This window comes from Odocoileus virginianus, chromosome 11 (genome assembly GCF_023699985.2).
Source record: "Odocoileus virginianus isolate 20LAN1187 ecotype Illinois chromosome 11, Ovbor_1.2, whole genome shotgun sequence".
NCBI lineage: Eukaryota > Metazoa > Chordata > Mammalia > Artiodactyla > Cervidae > Odocoileus > Odocoileus virginianus.
Window position 1 is genome coordinate 48,862,578 of NC_069684.1, and position 20,774 is coordinate 48,883,351.

Genomic DNA, 20,774 nt, shown 5'->3' on the forward strand with positions numbered 1-20,774 from the left:
CACCCCCACCCACAGGACTGCCACGCCCCAGCCAAGAAGCCCCGGCCTCACCATCATCTGCTTCAGCGGCATGAAGTCTGCGCTCTGCCTGACCCGATCAAAGATCTTGGCCAGATGGGGGTTGATGAAGGCGTCGTCTGGAAGGCAACAGAGCAGACAGCAGAATGCTAACCCCTAGGAAGGCGGGCGCGCAGGCCACCTCCATCACCCTGCCCAGCGCGGCCTCCTGGGAGGAGGCCCAGTGCTGCTCCGCCCTTCCACACACTGAACCCCAAGTTCAGAGAAGACGAGGCACAGGCCCAGCCTCAGGTTCCTCCTGCTTGAGGGGAACTGGCTGTGCTCCCTCTCAGGACATAAGCGTCTCAGATGCTCCGCCCTGGGGGCCCCATCAGAAGTCCCAAGGCTCCCCTGGACCCGGGCTGCACTCAGCCCTACACCCAGCCCGCCTCCTGCTCAGCCACAGCGTCTTCCACGCCTTCCTTCCCTGACCACACACCCCACACTCCGATGTCACGCCACTACAGCCTGTGAGCTCGCCCACAGCACCCTCAGACCATCAGCCTGACTCTTGCCCATTTTTGAGATGCCAGGACTTTTGGATATGCCAAAACACTCAAAAAGAAGCCAAAAAACAACCACCACGGGCTCTTATTTAAGACTATTTTTTAAACATCTCAGGTTGGTTAACAGCAAGGATTCAAACAAGAGAAGTCAGTGAGCAGAAAATCTCCCTCTCTACTCGTCCCCAGTGGGGCTGAAACACACGCCTTCCCTCTGCTCCCCACCCCCACTGCACCCCACCCCTGCCAGCCCCCACCCTGCCCCCCACCAACCACACTCACCCTGGATGCTCAGCATCTGGCCCAGCTTGAGCGCCGCCCCGCGCACCTTGCACAGGGTGCGCACAATGCGCTCCGCGTTGGCCTCCGACAGGAAGGGGCTGGAGTCCAACACGGCCTTCTTCCCTGCGGGGGAGCAAAGCCACCATGATGCCCCTCAGGCGGGGCTGCCAGACCTGGGACCCCCCACCCCACCCCAAGAGGACCCTCCCCCGACTCAAGACTGAGTACAACCCAGCCCACTGGCCCCTGGTTGTGGGTCTTGGCAAATCACTGGTTCTCCCAGTAAAATAACAATAAAATAATGAAATGTCAGGGTTTAGCCCGTTTTAAGGGTGGTGGAATAGAGCCCAGCAGACATCCTGATACAAAGGGCTTCCCTCCCGGGGTGCCACAAAACCAGCAGTGCAGTTTTAACTCCACATCTCACATCTGCCCCCCCCAGGTGCCGAGGAAGGCCCTCCGGGGCCCCCAAGATCTCCCCAGGCCTGCCCCCAGCACCCTCCAAACACACACACACACACAGGCCGGCCCACAGGGCCTCTCCCTCCATGTCAGCCCCGGCCAAGTGACTGTCCCCTGCCCCTCAGTGTCCTGGACAAAGTTCACCAGCACCCCCGAGTCCCTGCACAGTCACCCGGGGCCCGCTGGCCATGGTGAGAGTGCAGTTCTCCGGGGGGGGAGTGCAGGGTCAAGAACAGCCTCACCTGGTGGGTGCTGGCCTCTCCCCTCTGCCCACAGAGGCCCTGCAGCCCCCTGCAGCCAGCGGGCCCCAGGAGAAAGTGAAGAAACCTCAGGGGAGCAGATGACCTCTGTCCAGAACACTCAGAGGCGGCAGGGTACAGGGTGGTGATTCAGGGTGACGAGGAGGGGGTCACCCAGTGGTCCTGCCCTCTGTCCTGTGAGCCCAGTTAGACCAGAAATCCCCCAGGGGCCAGGCTGCCCCCACGGCCCCTGGCACTTTCCTCAGCCTGCATCCCTGTCGGCCCGGCCCAGACTCAGAGCAGGTCTGAGCCAGATCCCACGGCGGGACCAGGGGAGCTGGCGTCATGCCACTGCCCTCCGTCCGGGGCTGTGTCCAGCCTGGCCTCTGATATACCAGGGCCAAGGGGCTAAAGCGGGATGTGAGTCTGAAGGCCAGCATCTGAGGGTAGCTGTTAGGCCTACACAGGGCCAGGCTCACTCTCGGGAACCAGATATCAGGACAGGGTCCCAGAAAGGGGAGAGAGTTCAGCTCCACAGGGAGAGGCCAGCGGCTGGAATCACGGAAGCTACAGCCCCTGGGCGGGGCCATCCAAGGTGGCTGGGCCAAGGGGGTCCCTGGCAGACCTCTAAGTCTGCCCTCCCAGCTGCTCAGCCCCTGGACGCTGTGGGCCGGGGACCTGGGTCATGTCCCTGGGGAGGCAGGGGAGGAGCAAGGCCCCGCCCCAGGCAGGAGGCGGGCGCTTTCCCCCCGAGTGACACAGTGACCCTGACATTGAGAGACAGGGCCCGGCCCTCCTGAGATTTCCAGACAGCCCCTCCTCACAGCTGGCCAGTCTCCACAGCCCGGGCAAGGGTGGTCTGAGAACAACGTGGGGGAGTCAGCGAGCCGAAGGGCATGGTGGGCTGCCCCCCAGCCAGGAGGCGCTCCCCAGGGAGAGCAGGCCAGGGCTCCAGGCGCTGCTCAGGAAGGGGGTGCACACCCTCTGGCCTGAGCCCACGTCCTGCTCCCAGTGTGGTGGCACCCAGGCGCCTTGACCCCCAGCCAGGCCACTGCTTCCCTGGCTGGTGTCCCAAGGACACCAGCTGTAAGCGAGGAGCTGGGGTTGCCTGTTCCCTGCCTGGACGAGGCGGGATGGAGAACCGCCAGTTGTGGAGCGGAGGATGGGAGGAGCTGTGCCTGGGGCAGGCTGGCGTCTCACTCCAGAGGCAGGCTTCACCTCCCGGAGCCTCAGCACCAACACTAAAAATACCTCCTAAGCCTCTCTGTCCTCTGGCCCCTTCCAAGGACACACATGCTCAGGGGCCAGTAGGGCCGGCTAGTGCCCTCTCCCCCGAGAGGACTCTCGTCCCCCCGAGAGGGTCCTGCAGGTGAAGCAGGGCCATCCAGGGGGCTGACAGGCCACCAGGGGAGCCAGCCCCGGGGCTGTAGCCAGGGCTTAGGGGCCACAGTGCAGCCGGACAGTGGGGACCACTCAGGGTTCTCAGGGAGGGAGGAGGAGGCATCAGGTCTTGGAATGAGCTGATGAGCCCTGAATAGGGACAGGGGGCATTCAGCCCGGAACATCAAGTACACATTGAGAAATCCATGAGCAGAAGGCTCTAGCAGGGCTGCCCTTAATGGCCACCAGAACTCCGTTAAAGGGGAAGTTCTCTGCATCTTCCCAGCCCACCCCCATGCCGGGACAAGCTTGGGGGAGAGGCCCTGGCTGAGCACCCTGACAAGTGGGTAGTGGGGGGAGCTGCCCCCTGACCCACCAACACAGCACCATAAGCACCCAGGTTCCAGCAGCCAGTCTGCAGAACTTTCTCCATGGAGTGCAGCCCACAGCTGGCCACCCAGAGTAGGGGGAACTGGGCATTCTGACCTGACCCCGGGCTGGCCCTGGGATCACAGGGGAGTCGTGACCTTCACCTCAGAGATGAAGGGTCTGAGGCTGGAGAGGAGATGGCCACCCCTGGTCACCGAGCAGGGGGATGGAGGCCCCACAGCTCCAGCAGCTCCCACATCTCTCAGCCACAGCCAAACAGGGAGCCCTGGCCTAGCACACCTGGGGCCCCAACGAAACTGAGGCTCCTGTCAGGAGAGAGCAAGTGTGGAGGCCCTGGAGGAGCCAGGAGGGTGGGTGAGCCAATGTGGACCAGGACAGGTGCAGAGCGGCCTTCAGGTCCCAAACTCCAGGGCTGCCATTTACAGGAATACAAGGTGCAAGGCGCCCGTGGAGGCCAACCCTCAGGGAACACAGGCAGGAGCTCGGAGCTGACAGGCCCCCTCCCGGGGCCCACCCTACCCTCCCGGTCAAGGGCCCAGCTCACCTGAGGGGTCCTCGGGGCGGAGGCTCTTCTTGGCAACCTCGGCCAGGGCCCCGAAGCCCAGACCTACAGCCAGACCTGCAAAGAGGAGGTTGAGGGCTCTGGGCGTTCGCTCAGGAGCTGCCCATTGCCATTCCCCATGCGCCCTGGAGCAGCCCCAGGCAGACAAGGGCCTCGCTCCCCAGGGACCCCGGCTGACGCTGCAGACATCTTAAAAGGTAGGAGATACACAGTGACTGTTTTCAAAGAACACCTGGCTCACGATGAGCGCTCTCCTCTACCCCCACTCCCATCACCTTTGCTATACACTCACGTGACACACAAACACACCCCGAGACAACACACAACGAAAAACATACTTGGGAGACACAGCGCAAATGGAAAATAGACCGGGAATGGTTGCGGGCAAGGACAACACAGGGCACCCTTCGGGACACAGTCACCCACTTCACAGTGTGTGCAATGAGCCTCAACACCCTAGAACTCTCTGATCTAGTTGACTGCAGCTGCAGGGAGACGTTTCACCCACAACATACAGCGGTCGTTGATAGGGTCGGAACATTTTGCAAAAGCCATGGGGACTCACTGGAGCTCAGACAGCAGCTCCCACTCAAGAGGAAGGCCCCACAGACATGCACAGGGGTTTAAGGACAGTGGGGTATCAGCCCCCCTTTCTCCCTTCATCAACCTTTGAAATCAAGGTTTCTTAACACCTCATTTATCAGAAGTTGGTACTGGATGATCCCAACTGTCCAGGAGAGCCCCAAGGAGCCCAGCAGCTGCCACTCGGCCCACACAGAAAGCCCAGGAGCCTGGCTCAGGGCCCATCTCCTCTATTTCAAACACAGTTCCGGCTGGCCTAGGGGCGGGGGCGCAGTTAGCTGAGAGAGTGAAGAACGCGCGGAGGAGCACAGCAGAAGGGCAGCAAAGACCCAGGGAAGATGCCAGAGGCCCCGAGAACAGCGGACCGTGGTGAGCACGGTGAGCACGGTTCCTGGGGGGCGAGGTTGATGGAACAGCTTCCCTCCAGGCCCGGTGGGCTCCCATCGGGCGAGGAAACCTGCACGTGCTTCTACGTTTTCCAAATTTTCTATATTATGTGTTACTTTTATGAGAAATATTATTGAATTTACTGAGAAAGCTAGTTAATGAAGAAAAAATTTTTAAATCAAAAAAGGATAACCAAATTAAAAAATATGTATTTTTGGAATACACTTTACCCACCATTAGGCAAAGGTGAAGCTCCCAATTTGTCAGCTGTAAAGGAGGCTCCTGCCTCTTCGTTGGTGTGAGGATTAAACAGTGGAATAAGACTGAAGTGCTACCAGAAGGGGCAGTCAACACTATTTAAAAATGTTCGCTATTACTGTCCTTTCTCCTATTCAAAGAGTAGACCGGTGCTGCCCAGGAAATATGTCAGCCACGGACATTTTTTATTTTCTAGTGACCACATTAAAAAGGCAAAAAGAAGCCTGTGAAATGAATTCTGATCGTATATTTAACCCAAAGCACTCAACGTATTTCCCCTATTTCTTTGCATTGTTCACTTAGGAAGGCTTTCTTATCTCTCCTTCCTATTCTCCGGAACTCTGCATTCAGATGGGTATCTTTCCTTTTCTCCTGTGACTTTCACTTAGCTTCCTTTCTCAGCTATTTCTAAGTCCTCCTCAGAGGAAAACAATAGAATGGGAAAGACTAGAGATCTCTTCAAGAAAATTAGAGATACCAAGGGAACATTTCATGCAACGATGGGCACAATAAAGGACAGAAACAGTATGGACCTAACAGAAGCAGAAGATATTAAGAAGAGGTGGCAAGAATACACAGAAAAACTGTACAAAAAAAGATCTTAATGACCCAGATAATCATGATGGTGTGATCACTCACCTAGAGTCAGACATCCTGGAATGTGAAGTCAAGTGGGCCTTAGGAAGCATTACTATGAACAAAGCTAGTAGAGGTGATGGAATTACAGCTGAGTTATTTCAAATCCTAAAAGATGATGCTGTGAAAGTGCTGCACTCAGTATGCCAGAAAATTTGGAAAACTCAGTAGTGGCCACAGAACGGGAAAAGGTCAGTTTTCATTCCAATCCCAAAGAACAGCAATGCCAAAGAATGATCAAACTACCACACAACTTCACTCATTTCACATGCTAGCAAAGACAGGCTCAAAATTCTCCAAGCTAGGCTTCAACAGTACATGAACCAAGAACTTCCAGATGTTCAAGCGGGATTTAGAAAAGGCAGAGGAACCAGAGATCAAATTACCAACATCCACTGGATCACAGAAAAAGCAGGAGAACTCCAGAAAAAAACAACTACTTCTGCTTCATTGACTAAGCGAAAGCCTTTGACTGAGAATCACAACAAACTGTGGAAAATTCTTAAAGAGATGGGAATACCAGACCACCTTACCTGCCTCCTGTGAAACCTGTATGCAACTCAAGAAGCAACAGTTAGAACTGGACATGGAACAACAGACTGGTTCCAAATAGGAAATGGAGTACATCAAGGCTGTATACTGTCACCCTGCTTATTTAACTTCTATGCAGAGTACATCATAAGAAACGCTGGGCTGGAAGAAGCACAAGCTGGAATCAAGATTGCCAGGAGAAATATCAATAACCTCAGATATGTGGATGATACCACCCTTATGGCAGAAAGCAAAGAAGAACTAAAGAGCCTCTTGATCAAAGTGAAAGAGGAAAGTGAAAAAGCTGGCTTAAAACTCAACATTCAAAAAACTAAGATCATGGCATCCAGTCCCATCACTTACTTCATGGCAAATAGATGGGGAAACAATGGAAACAATGACAGAATTTACCTTCTTGGGCTCCAAAATCAATGCAGATGGTAACTGTAGCAATGAAATTAAAAGACACTTGCTCCTTGGAAGAAAAACTATGACAAACCTAGACAGCATATTAAAAAGCAGAGACATTACTTTGCCAAGAAAGGTCTGTCTAGTCAAAGCTTTGGTTTTTCCAGTAGTAACGTATGGATGTGAGAGTTGGACCATAAAGAAGGCTGAGTGCTGAAGAATTGATGCTTTTGAGCTGTTGTGTTGAAGACTCTTTCAGTCCGCTGGACAGCAAGGAGATCAAACCAATCAATCCTAAAGGAAATCAACCCTGAATATTCATTGGAAGGACTGATGTTGAAACTGAAGCTCCAATACTTTGGCCTGATGCAAAGACCCTGATACTGCGAAAGACTGAAGGCAGGAGAAAGCAGACAACAGAGGATGAGATAGCTGAATGGCATCATCAACTCAATGGGCATGAGTCTGAGCAAGCTCCAGGAGATGGTGAAGGACAGGGAAGCCTGGTGTGCTACACTCCATGAGGTCGCAAATAGTCGGACACGACTGAGCGACTGAATAACAACTCAACATATCATCCCTTATAAGTACTCAATATAAACACTGTTAAAAAGATATATTACTCTTTTCTTACACTAAGCCCTCAAATCCAATATGTATTTTACTCTCAGAGCACATCTCAACTTGGACCTGCTAGATTTCAAGTGCCCAGCAGCCCCTGTTGCTGCTGGGTCAGCACATGCCAAGTATAAGCCAAGTTCTGGCAGCCACAGGAAGAGGCCACAGTCATCTGCAGATGCCCCCAAGGACACCCTGGGGCGCTAAATGGAGATGCTGTGGCCTGTTTCCCTCCGACACCCCAACCCAGCCCCAGAGGACACAGCACAGAGCCGGAGCCACGTCTCTGGTCAAATGTTAACTCCCTGCTGCCTGCCCATCCCCACGCCACTCATCACACTATCCGATTTAGCAAAATAATGATAACGGGAACGTTAACCTTCAAATCCCAAAGACCTTCACCAGTGTCTCTCTGCCCCAAGATATTTCTCTGGCTAGATCAAATCCAAAGAGAAGCCTGCAAGAGAGGCAGACTCACCAAAGGTTACCCAGCCTGGCCACTGCGAGCAGATGCTGCGCCCCTCCCTCTGCAGAGCCCCCTGTGCCTTCTGCTGGGCCCCCTCAGACTCTTCTCTGGCCAATTCTAGGCTGTGGGACAGAGCCAAAGCTCTCCAAGCCAAGGACATGTCACTGAACACTAGTCACGGAGGGAACATTCTGCAAAGGAGGCCGCAGGCTCCTCCTGTGGCCCCTGCGAGCTCCCTCAGGACCAGGCTGGTGCCAGGCCTGCGGAACTGCCAACAGACAGGCTCCCCACTGCGGCCCGGGAGGTGAGCAGCCCCGCCAGCCAGCCAGCCCTGACCTTGACCTCAGAGCTCCTGCTCTACTGAACCAGGAATAGACTGGCCCTCCTGCCAGTCCCCAACATGCTGACTTAAAGGACTCTCAGAGCTTTGTGGAGAGAGGAGGGCAGGCACAGCCCCAGGTTCCTCCCTCCCACAGAGCCGGGTGGCACCTCTGTCTCAGATTCCCGGAGCTGGTGAGGACACCCTGAGCCCAGGCTCGCTCACTCTCCATTGTCACCTTTATCCCCACCCACACCCAGCCCCCCAGCCCTCAGGACAGCGCCATCCATGCCCTGACCCACAGGCAGCCCCGGCCTGGACCACACAGGCTGCTCAGAGGTCCCGGAGGAGACCAGCCACAGATCCAGGTCAGCAGCCCCACGGCCACCGTCAGCAGCCTGGCCACCACCCTAGGCTGTGAGAAGGCGCCAGCCCCTTTCAAGAAGGTTCCTACATTTCTCTCACCAAAGGTTTTTCAGGCTAGAAACGCGGAAGGAGTGAGAAGCTGCAGGGAGCAGGGTTCTCCCTAGAAGAGTTGGGAGCAGTGAGCTGCTTCCCAGGGAATTGGGCCTGTTCCTTGTGACCAGGAAGCCCAGGCCCCAGAGGCCCTCTGCAGGTCCTCAAGAGATAAACATGTCCCCTCTGAACAACCACTGGGCTTCCACCCACACAGGCACAGAGGTCAAAAAAAGGTAAAAATAAAACACCTTCTAGTAAACAGCAGCGACTGTGAGGAGGCTTGGTGTGAGGTGCCTGAGAGCAGAAAGAAGTGAGGAAATGTTCCATATTTACCTGCCAGAACCCCTAGGTGTGTTTACCAAACAAGGCTGGCCGGAGATTCCCTGCAGCAGTGAGGGGCAAACCTAAGGGAAAAACAGATTCACTCACACTGCACCACCCACGTGCCAGCCACTGTTCTCGGGCCTCAACTTTTATCAACACGATCCTCCTGATCTCATAAGACAAGAAAGTCCACACAGAAAAGGCGGTGGACAAGGAAATTTCCTTTGCTTCAAGGTGTTCCCGAACCCTTGGTAATTCCACCTTCTCTCCCGTCACCTGCATCCCCCACACCACGCCAGCGCCGGCCCGGGAGGGGCTGCAGCCCACAGTGCTGCAGGAAGGCAGACAGGAAGGAGCGGTGGAGGACGTTCCCTGCAGAGTGAGTGTTCTCGGTTCTCAGAACTGGGCCAGGGCAGGAGGGGAAGAACTGAGGGCCCCTCTGCGGGATCGGGGAGAAGGGACGAGTGCAAAGGTGGCAGACCCAGACTCAAAGTCCCTTTGAAGTATGCGCCTGGGAAACGTAGGAAACCACGTTTCCTCACCCGTGCCAAGGTTGCTAACTTCTCTTAGACTTACGGGGCATCCATCTTGCAACCTCAGAGAGCACAGAGGAGCGCCAGCTGCTTAGAGGGACAGCACACGTGCAGCGTGCGTCCTCGGGAAGTCAGGCGGCAAAGCTGGCATCACTGAGTGCCACCCATTGAGGGACACCAGGGCAGCCCCGTCGACACCAGGACCTCAGATCTCCGCATCCTTAATGAAAATTAGGTGCCCTATCAATAAATGCTGGTAGGGGAAGCCTGACTTCAGACAAGTCAACACAGGGCTTCACGCCAGGAGCTCGGAACACACAGTCCTGCTGCAGGAGGTGTGAACACTCTCACCCCTACCAAGCTGCCCACCCGCTCCCCACCCCGGCCAAGGGGTCCATTGGCATCACCACTGCTGAATGGCTCTGCAAGGCCCCTGGCAAGACACAGCAGGGTCGACATCTGAAAACGAAGAAGACAGAATGAGGCCGTCAACAAAACTCAGCTACTCAATCCCAAAATCTTTTGTTTTCAGTTTTACTACTGAGACAAGGGAGGTGCAGGGAACGACCCAAAAGCTTTGTGGGAAAAGGGGCAAATGAGCTCGGAGAGAGCTTTGTTGCTGACATATTAACAGGACACCTAGGGTTATCAGAATCTTTAAGAAATTAAGCAACAATAGCAATCAGTTTGCATTCACCTATTTTCTAACATAAGTGAGAACACTGTTCTTACAAAATCACTTAAGAAATTCAATGGTGTCTTGGGAACTATTTTTTAAAGCTATGTATTTTTCTGGAAGTAAGAGTCCTTAACCTTTTACCTTTTAAAAATAAGAGGATTCCCTCTACTCCTCATTCCTGGCCCACTGTTTTCTCAGACTAGCGTCTATTTTCATGTATCATATTTCAAAATCCTTTCTACATAGAATCTAAGTATCCTGATCACTTCCTACTTCCTCACTTGTTGTTCCTCTCTTTCCAGTTATCTTACTTAGTATTCTTCTCCCTTCTGCCTTAATGATGTGGACTGTAAATTCCTAAGTGAAGGTCCTAGTGATCAGTAAAATGCTATGCACATAGTGCTCAGCTCCTTTTGATAAGTTTTTCTCTTGTTCTCATTTGCTTCAGTCATGTCTGACTCTTGCAACCCCCCACCAGGCTCCTCTGTCCGTGGGATTTCCCAGGCAAGAATACTGGAGTGGGTTGTCATTTCCTTCTCAAGGGGATCTTTCCAACCTAGGGAAAGAACCCACATCTCTTATCTCTCTTACACTGGCAGGCAGATTCTTTACCACTGAGCCACCAGAGTAACAAGTTTTCCTTAGTGCTCACTTTATCTGTTAGTCTCATTTCTATAATCATCCAGTTTTCCATTTGTAGGTGCAGGAGAGATGATAAGACATCTCTCTGAACCTGTAAGATTGAGACACAAATGAAAAATACAGAAAAGAGCAGAGGAGACACATTGGACAGAGGGAAAGACCTAACATATGTGTAACTGGAGTCTCAGAGAGGAGAAAGAGAACAGGCCAGAAACAATATTTTAAGAAATGACCATTATTTTCCAAAATTGATGAAAGACATTAAGCCACAGACTCAAGAAGCTCTGCAATCCCAAGCAGGACAAAAACAAAGTGAATCACACCCAAGTGTGTCACAGTCACACTGCTAAAAACCAAAAGCAAAGAGAAAATTCCAAAAGCAGAGGACAAAAGTACAGATCACCATGCCCACAGCATCACAGCCATGACATCCCATGGCCAAACTGGACCTAGAGTTCCTGCCCCATCTCAGCATCAAAATGTGCCATCCCAACAGAAGAGCCCCTGCCTCTGCCTCCACACAGCTGAATGCCTGCTGCTGACATTCCCAAACACAACCTTATCTCCCTGAGGTCGAGAGAAACCGCCTTCCTTTATACCCCTCATAAAACTTCCTAAAGTCTGTTACTCTGCACCTCAAAACATCTCACCCTTGTGAGGAGAAAAAAGATTCGAAGTGTATTCTAGGAGAAGAAAGTAAAGCAGTGTCACTTCAAATTGTTTAGACAATGACCCACCAGTAAGCCATATACAATGCAATGAAGAGCATGTATCAATAGCATAAATATATCTGAAATAAATATTTTTGCAATGTTCTCAGTTCTCAGGATCTATGATACTAATTCTGATCCTTTTCTCTTCAATTCCATTCTATTTACTTGTTTTTAAAAACACTGGTCCTGACCCACTAAACTGATTTCACACTCACTTAAGGGTCATAACCCACAGTTTGAAAACCTCTGGATAGGAGAGAAGGTTCAGAATTTACCTCTGGGGCCAGAACAGCACATTCTTTCCAGACCTGGTTCCTCTTTGCTCCCATCCTGCCACCTCCAATCCTGAAATATGAGCCGCCAACTGCATGGGCAACATGAGCAACTCTGAATCACAGCTGTGAGCAAATCTCCAGCAGAGACTCTGAAGGAAGGCTCTGGGCACCAGGCAGCTGTCAGCAAGGGCTCAAGAGGCTCTGGAGGGTGCAAAGCCCCTACAGAGACCAGGGCCTCTGCTCATCCAACCCCAGCTCCCTCTGGTGGCCATGTCTCCCACACCCTGAGGGAAGCCCTGCACCCTGGTTTTAAGGAAGCTGCCTTTTTGTCCTACACACCTTTCTCTACCACCACTTTCACTTCAGTCTGCTGTCCTTAACCCACTACCCAAAAGGGTTTGACTTTTGCTGGCTTCACCATGATCTCCATCAAATTCTAATCGGCCACCACGACCTTCACCCTGACTGCTTTCCCAAACAAAACTACTCCACCCTCACAGACTCCAGAGAGAGGCTTACACCCATTCTACACTATGTTAGTCAAACTAGGCCTTCCGGTGACAGGGCTCTGTGATGAGCTCTGGTCTGGAGTGAGGGGAAGAGGATTACAATTACAGAGAAAAACTACAGAGTAAGAAGAGAACGGTTCCTGCCCTCAGACTCATGGAGGAGAGAACGGAACCTCCACTCAATATGAATGATAATAAACGTCCCAACTAATAGCACTGAGCAAAGCAGAGAAGTGCCATATCTTCTGGGCATGAGGACCACTGGACCCCATCAGAGCAGCGACTCTCAAACCCATTCTGGCAGTGGCACCCCAGGGGGTTACAACGTTCTGAGGAACTGCTAGCCCATGAATGTGAAATGAAGCAATAATTTTGTGCTAAAACACAGATGACACTGGATTCCAGAATCTGGAAAAGATAAGTAGCAGCAGATGTCAAATTTTAAGATAACAGTTATGGAAGAAAACCTCAGCGTTGAGATAATTCTATCCAATTAACCTCGTCTGCTCTGAACATAAGGTGGACAGCCAACCATTGTTCAGTGTTAAAGCCCACACAACAGGCCAGCTCCCAGAGGGCCAAGGAGCACAGAACCAATTTTGAACAAGGAGGAAGATGGGTTTTCAAAAGAGAAGAGCAGCCAGGGAGAAGAGCAAGCCTGATGTACAGCCTGCGGGAGGGGAGACGTACAGACCAAGCAAGCAAAAGGCAGGCGGTAACAGCTCAGACAGGTGAGAGTGGGCCTTCATGACCAGTCAGCATTGGCATCAACAGGAGCCAAGGAGACCTCTGTCACACACAGCCTCGCACTTGCCCAGCGAGGGTATATGAATCAAGTTGCCAGAGCTGATTGCCATACTAATGCCATTCTTTCATTAACTGTACTGTCTGGAGAACCTACTAAGGACAAGCAAGCTTTAGAGAAGTCATTCCATCTTCAAGTAGAACCCATTGCGAAGGATGGCACTTTCAAAAGGAATATTTTGGTCAGCGAATAAGCACCAGATAGACAACACAACATCACAAAAGCAAATACAACTGCTGTGAATCTTCATTATAAGATGATCTTCCAATATAGACAAAGAGAGCACAGGTGTATTGCACACAAACTCCCAAAGGAAAGGACAAACTCACAATTCCACAGTGCATTAAAATGGATAGCAGCAGCTCACTGCCAACACACCTCGATACCATTCTACTGGAGCCTGCAGGCCTGTGGGAATTCAGCAAATGGCTCCCCAAAGGACTGGGCAAAACTACTGTGTCCAGGAGCCAAGCAGCCCCACTGTCCCGCCTCCTCTCTGCAGGGCCTCCAGAGGCCTGAGTGAGAAGCTGATGCTGCAGTCGCTGCCCCCCCAAGAAGCAAAGCTGCAGTTACAGCACAGCATCAGCCACACCCCACTGATCCCCAGGGTGAGCTGAGGTAGCGACTGGATCACTCACAATCACACTGGATCACATGAATGTTTTCACATTCATGGAAAACATCCAAGAGTGGCGAACACGGGAGCTACCACCCTCCCCAGGACACCCCTGGACCCCCGTCCTTCCCTCCTCATGCAGGCCCCATGGCAGCCTCAGCTCCTCTCGCCAGGACTGGCACCTCACCTCCAAAGTTAGCCAGCCGCCCAATCCGTGTAACCGGTACCTTCCGCTCGCGAGCATGCTCACTGAGCTAGAGGGAGAAGAGAAAGAGCCCTCACGGCATCAGTGACCAGGGACAGGACCAAGCTCAGGGTCCGCGCTGCCCCCACAGCCCCTCTCTACCCCAAGGGCAGCACACTCCACCCACGAGAGGCCTCTGTGTGCCTGAAACTCCAGGCCACAGACCTGCACGGCAGGACTGTGGGAACCACTCCAGTCCCACCCCAGGGGCCTCCTGCACGCACTGTCTGTTTGTGGGGCTTGCTCTCCGGGCGAGCCTTGGCCTGCCGGGCCTTCTCAATGTCCTCAGCCGTGAGGCCGCCCATGGACGACTGGTCCTGGTGGTAGACCCTCCGTTGAAGGCCCGGGGCAGAGAACGGGTCTCTGGGACTTGCGAAGAGCCTCCCGTTCACCCTGCCCAGAGGGGAGGCAGCCTGGCCCGGGAGCCCGCCTTCCCGAAAGGGTCCGCTGGCAACATAGGCAGGAGCTGGGCCCTCGCTGCCGGCATGAGCCCAGGGTGGAGGTGACTGCTCCGGGGAGGAGGCTGCAGAGACATCCTCAGAGGCGCCCTCGGCCCTCATCCCTGAGAAGTGGAATGCTCCTTCCGGGTCATCGAGGCTCTCAGAGTAATATTCTTCAGGCTTCTCCTGACCCTGCAGGAAGCAAAAGCCAGCGTGAGAGGAGCAAGAGGGCAGCCAGGAGCAAACCCCTGTATGCACCCTCTTCCACCCAGAACAGCACACCCTCCAGGGGATTCTACCGTGTCACCCCATGACCCGTTCTAGAGGTGAGCAGCAGCCTGGGATCCAGGAGGACCAGATTCCACACCTGCTCCCACCAGGGTTCCCACCTTGTGGGCCAGGCAAGCCAGTCGCACGTGGCCCCTGCTGGGTGCCCAGACCGGACCACAGGAGTGACCACTCGCCTGGAGTAAGCTCTTCACCTGTAAATCCAGACTAAGGAGAGGCTACCAGGGCTTTGGGGAGGGTGAGCCAGGGCAAAAGATGGGGAAAGCTTTGCGAAGTGAAAGCACGGCCACCGACCAGCAGAGGGGAGGGCGGCACACCGGCAGGCCCGCCCTGCCCCTCAAGGCCAGCGCCTTGGCGCATCTCCGCCAGCCAGCCTTGGGCGCCCCCTTAGAGGCTCTCACCAGAGGGCGTGTCACAGCCAGGACCAGGCCCGGCCGTCACTGGAGCAGGGGGTACACAGTGCAGGCAGCAGGGTGATACACCAGGCTTTCCCTGTTAACAGCTGCTGAGACTTGAGCTTCAGGCCCAGGGTCCTTCTACTTCTGAACCCCTAGAGGCCTGTTGAGTTCCTGACCCCTCTCTACTATTTCCTTCTCTGAAAATAGGGCTCCCCCCAGTCACAGAGCTACGTGAGGCACAGACAGGGCCAACGGAACAGTACTGAGAAGACTATAATTAGGACGCAGCCGACTCCTGAAGGGAGGTCAGTGGCCTGGATTCCCTGAGTCCAGGATTCTCTGAAATGGACTGAACACACAGAGCATTGCCTGAAGATTCTGCACAAACAGCAGCAGACCCCAGAGCCTTCTCACTCTCAGCTTTACTGTGGAATCTAGGCAGACAAGACATGCCCTCCAGTGGAAGAAAAGAGACAGGCTACTACCCTTCCTAAGTGAGAAACTGAGGCTGAGGGAGCTGAAATAACCTGGTAGGGGCCTCCAGGCAGAGCAAGGACCTGGCGCCAAGGCTGGCCCCACCGGCCGCCCCGAGGCCACCTGACGGCACCTTCCTCAGAGAAGAGCTGAGCTGTATTTGGAATCAAGAGGCACCTCTCCAGATGGTCAGGGGGGCCCTGGAAGGAGGGAGTCTGGGGCAGGGCCCCGCGAGCCACGTGACTCCCGTAACTCCCCTGCGGGCCACCAGCCAGCCCTGCGTTACCATGGCCTGATTATGCGGCAGTCGAGGGGCCTCAGTGTCTCAAGGGGACCAGACTCAGTACATGTCTGCTGAACGGGCAAGTGAACAAACCCCTGAGAAAGCAGAGGGAACGAGGCTCCCGGGGTACCTGGCCCTCCGTCCCCTCCTCGCGTGCAGACGGAAAGGAGCTCACTGGAGACCACCGCGCCGTGCCTCCTTCCAGGCGGGGGACCACCACTCCTCCTACCACCCAGCGGCTGTGCCGGCGGACGGCCTGGTCTCTTCCCAGGACCGGGAACCGGCCTGTCCGAGGGGAGCAGGGGCTGGGGGGGAGCCAGGGCTCCCTCACCTCTCAGGGAGGTCTCCCACATCTAACACGCTCCTCACTCCCAGGAGGCCCAAGTGAGTCGGGCAACCTCACTTTGGGTGTTCCATAGGCAAACGCCCAACAGGAAGGCGATGGCTCCTCACTAGCGAGGGGCACCGAGTGAGGCAGCCAGGGCACAGCCCCGCCTCAGCAGGGGAGGGCGGGCAGAGACAGTGTGTGAAGGGGACACAGGAATCTGGTCCTGTCAGTCAATAATTGCATCAAACTGCTGAGACTCAGTTTCCCCATCTGAGAAGGGAGGTAAGCATCTGGGCCTGCACCCTTCCCAGGACAACAGTGAGGCTCGTAAGAGACCACAGGAGTGAAGACCTCTGCGAGGTGAAGGCATTTGTGTAGAGAGAGACACGGTATTACCCCTGGACCTCAGAGAACCAGAGGGCAGGCTGGCAATCCTAACCTGAGACTGGCCAGAGGCTGGCAGCCCAGAGCCTGGAGGAGCGCACGTGTCCTTGTCTAGAAGGACAGGGCAGCGATGGAAGGGGAGCGGCAGCGGGGCTGCCTCACAGCACAGCTCCCAACGCACACGTGCCCAGGCACACGAGTGCAGCCACGTACATGCATGCACACGCAGACCCTCCCCATGCCCTCAGACTGTCCGGAACGGGGTGTGGACCACGCAGGAGACGCCGTGGGGGGCGGCGCTCTGCTAGCAGCCCTGTTGACAACCACGGCTCCAGCGCTCGATTCTGCTCATAGTCCTCCCCTTGGACAGTAAAGCATCGAGGTCTCTGGACTCAGCACGAGACAACACGAGGGACGAGAGGGAGGCAGGAGGTGAGGCTGCTGCCCTGGAAAGAGGCAGGGCTCCCCAGTCAGCTCCTGGAGACCCCAGCCTGTGGAGGAGGAAAACGAAGCCCGGCACAGCCAGGAGGGGTGGGGGTGGGCAGGGGAGAGTGGGCAAGGGTTTCGAAGCCCCAGAAGGCCCACTGACATTCGACCCTGTGACACTCGATGCTGAGGCATGACGTCCAACATGACGTCCAACAAAATGTGCCTGCCCCATCCACCCATACATGGGAGACCTTGCATCACTTTACAAAACTGACCCAACAAAGAAACACTAATGGAAACCAGAGGAACAGGGAGAAGGTGCTTTGTCTTATAGAGTACTTGTTTGCTTCAGAGAAGAAAGTGTTTCTGGCCTTCCAGATACACTGGGATCCTTCTAGCTGCCTCTCCTAAGAACACAGGGAACCGTGAGTTTCAACTTTGCAGCTTTTTTTAATTTCCCAAATTAAAAAGGCCTCTCTTCAGTACCTTGAGGACAGGCCCAGGAACTGAACCCAGGCCAGGCAGAGCGAACACAGCAAGCTACAGGCAGCCCCTGGCAGGTCGGGGCCTGTCTCACCCCTCTGCGCCCATGCCTGGCACCAGTAGGCACAGGGTAAGTGCTGATGAGTTATTGGTCAGACTGGAGAGCGTGCTGGGCTTCATGTTCCTGGGGTTCTTCCCAGCTCTGTGAAGCTTCCTATAACTGAAACTTCAGTCACACAGCAGCAGCCTCTCCCTCACACCTGAAGGACGGTGGGCTCCGCTAAACAGTGGGCTGTCTGACCCTGGCCACAAGGAGACTGGCCATCCTGGAGGTGTCCTGGCTCACCCCCTGGTCTCACCAAGACATCCAAGTCCAGCCCCGCTCCCACCACCAAGCGGCCTCCTTACCTGCACCTGCCCAAAGACCATGCCGACCTGCTCTGCGGCGGAGGACTGCAGGGCCCTGACCGCCATGATGAGCTCCCCGCCGAGGCCCAGGTGCTGCAGGTGGGTCTCCACGGCCGCCTGGGTCAGCTTGACAAAGCCTTTGACCAACATGATGGCGTCCCCCAACATGGCAGCCATCCTTCAGGGCTGGAAGAGAGTGGGGTGGGCCAAGTCAGGGTGGGGGCTCCATGCCTCACACAGGGTCGCACTCACACGGACCACCTCTAACCCCAAACTCTGGCTCTGGTTTTTCCATTGACCTCCCCTTCTGATCTGGGTTGACCGAGAGAAAAGAGAGGCAGGGAGCAGAGTCTGTGGAGGCGGGGCTGTGCACGGGGCCCATGTTCCCTCGCCGCATGGCCACCCTGTGGCACAGAGTAAAAGGATTTGCCCAGTCTCTCTCAGCCACCAAGCAGCAGAACGAGGACTTGAATCTGGGAGTCCCTGATTTAGTTCAGCCTTCTTCCCTCTGAACCAAGATGGCAGGTTGGGGAGGGAACACCTCCCTGCAGGGCTGGGGCCCCCAACTCCTCAGGGGCTCTCTGTCCATGCCCAGCCGCTCCTGCTCTGCCCTGAAGCCTCTGAAGACGCCCACCAAGGGACAACCAGAGCCCCTCCCCACACTCCGGCAATGCACTTGGAAAATCCTAGCCAGCATTAAAAACACCACCAACATGATGCGCGACACTGCGGGAACAATGCAGGCAGGACCTGGCCTGAAACCTGGGTCCCCTCCATGCACGTACAGGCTGCTCTCCTTTCTACTGGGTCACAGTGTAAAACACATTTCTTTATGTCAGCATGGAAAGCCAGTGTACACAGCATGCCTCGCAGGGCAGGGATTGTGCTGGCAATCTCCCAGGCATTGCTCAAGACCTACCTGGGGCTGTGCTGCTGGGAAGGGTAAGATAAGCTAAAATGAGGGGGTGCTGAAGAAAAAAACACAAAAAGGAAAGGAGCAGAAGACTCCAAGGTGGGCAGGAGCATTCTGGCCAGGGGGCAGGAAGGAGCTGGGATCTGCCAGGAGTCCCAGAGACAAGAGGATAGGATCTGAAGGTACAGCGGACAGGAGACCCACAGGAACAAACCTAGGAACAAACACAAGGAGGCCAAGAAGCGCAGATACACCCTGGACGCAGGGCTGGGCCATCAAGAGGGAGGGGACCGTCCCAGAGACAACTTCAGGATTAAATAACAGAAGTGCAGACGGGAAGGTCAGGCGAGAGCACTGACAAGGATCTCAATCAGAACCCTTGGGACTTCAAAGACCAGCTTGCTCCTGTCCACCCTTTACAGGGAAGCAGCCCGCCAGTCCAGAGACACCTGCAGAGATCCACTTGGCTTCCAAGCATGGGCACAGCTACTTTTACTTAAAAGAAGAGAAACCCACAAATGCACAGAAGCCTGGAAAGTTATGATGACGCACCCAACCTACCCTCAAAGACCCCTTCACCTTCATAGGAAGACAGCTCCCAGACACTAGGCTGGGGTGCTTTCCACACTCCATCTCTTTTTAATCTTTATAAGCCACCTAATGACATGGATATTATTGCCCCCATTTCACCAAGGAGAAAACCAAAGTCAGAGGCATTAACGAACTCGAGGAGGCCATTAAGCTCCAAAAGCTCAGTCCACGACCCCAAGGCACGCCCTCAGGGAGCCACTGATTAGACACAAATGAACCTCCTGTACCCTAATCAAAGCCAAGGAGGTTTCTGGAAGGTGACCATACCCTTGAGGGAGACGGGAAGGAGGGGGGGAGCTGGCCCTGCCCATCACCCAGGGCTATTTCACACCCTGGGCTCAACTCTGGGCTCCTGCTCCTATGGCAATAAACAAGTGTGAGCCCCGCAGACCAAATGTCCAGGACTGGGAAGGATCACGTAATCAGAGCTCAAATGCAGCTGGTGCCAGCTCTTAACAGCTCCCCTGCCCCCGGCCCCACCCCTGACACATTTCACTCACGAAGGGAGAAGTTTTGAAAGAGGCATCAGGGACACACAATGGCAGAGGCCAGGGCCCCAGCCCAATCTGTTCAGAAGGACCCTTGCAGATGGCCCCAGGAATATCCACCATACCCCACTGCTACACAAGTCCCCAGAAACAGATCTTCCCCTTGCTCACCTCTAAATCCAATCCAGATAACCAAGGCAGGAGACTCTCATAGGCCACGTGCACGTGGGCTAAGTCGCTTCAGTTGTGTCCGACTCTTTGGAACCCATGAACTATAGCCCGCCAGGATCCTCTATCCATGGGATTCTCCAGGCAAGAATATTAAAGTGGGTTGCCAAGCCCTCCTCCAGGGATCTTCCTGGCCCAGGGATCAAACCCACACCTCCTGCAGCTCCTGCACTGCAGGCAGATTCTTCACCACTGAGCCACGGGGAAGCACCTCACAGGACACAAGCCTCGATAATTCCAAAACCTCACCTTGTCTGCTGACAGACCTATTTAATACTGTTTTTAGGCTTAAAACTAATCTACTAAATTTCTCATCCAAGTTATCATAACCATATAATTAAAGTTTTGCTAGAGCAAAGCTGATAAGCGGGTTTTCTGGCCAATTTCCCATGCCTAGCTTGAATGGCCCCCTGCACCGATGGGGGAGCTCATTGTGAAATACCCAGGTGTGGTCCTGCACTCTGCAGAGGCAGGTCTGAAACCACCAGAGTCCAGTCCTAACTCTTCTGGTTTCTAAGTATGTCGGCTCTGAGCATAGTTCCCCGATGGGCCAGGATGACACCTACTTTACAATGATGATATTTAAAAATTCAAAAGAGGAAAAAAATGTTTTTTTCCTGACCAAGTGTTTTTTTTTTTAATTAAATTCCTGCATTAGGGAAATATGAGTAATAACAGTCTCCTTCACTATTTTCCTAACCATCTTTCATTAACTTTTAGTACACATATTCCACTTTCAAAGTGGCAAATAGTCATCTTT

The 20,774-nt window shown here is 54.3% G+C and overlaps 1 protein-coding gene across 1 annotated transcript in view; it reads right to left on the minus strand.

Annotated features, from left to right (window-relative positions):
- COQ8A (coenzyme Q8A) overlaps nucleotides 1-20,774 on the minus strand; it is a 44,505-nt gene that overhangs the window by 4,297 nt on the left and 19,434 nt on the right. The window contains exons 2-7 of the mRNA XM_020915226.2: nucleotides 17,795-17,980; nucleotides 14,104-14,511; nucleotides 13,823-13,889; nucleotides 3,858-3,932; nucleotides 843-965; nucleotides 52-137 (exon numbers count right to left, since the gene is read on the minus strand). Of these exons, the coding sequence (XP_020770885.2) occupies nucleotides 52-137; nucleotides 843-965; nucleotides 3,858-3,932; nucleotides 13,823-13,889; nucleotides 14,104-14,511; nucleotides 17,795-17,971 (936 nt within the window). The 5' untranslated portion in view covers nucleotides 17,972-17,980. The remainder of the gene's footprint in view (nucleotides 1-51; nucleotides 138-842; nucleotides 966-3,857; nucleotides 3,933-13,822; nucleotides 13,890-14,103; nucleotides 14,512-17,794; nucleotides 17,981-20,774) is intronic.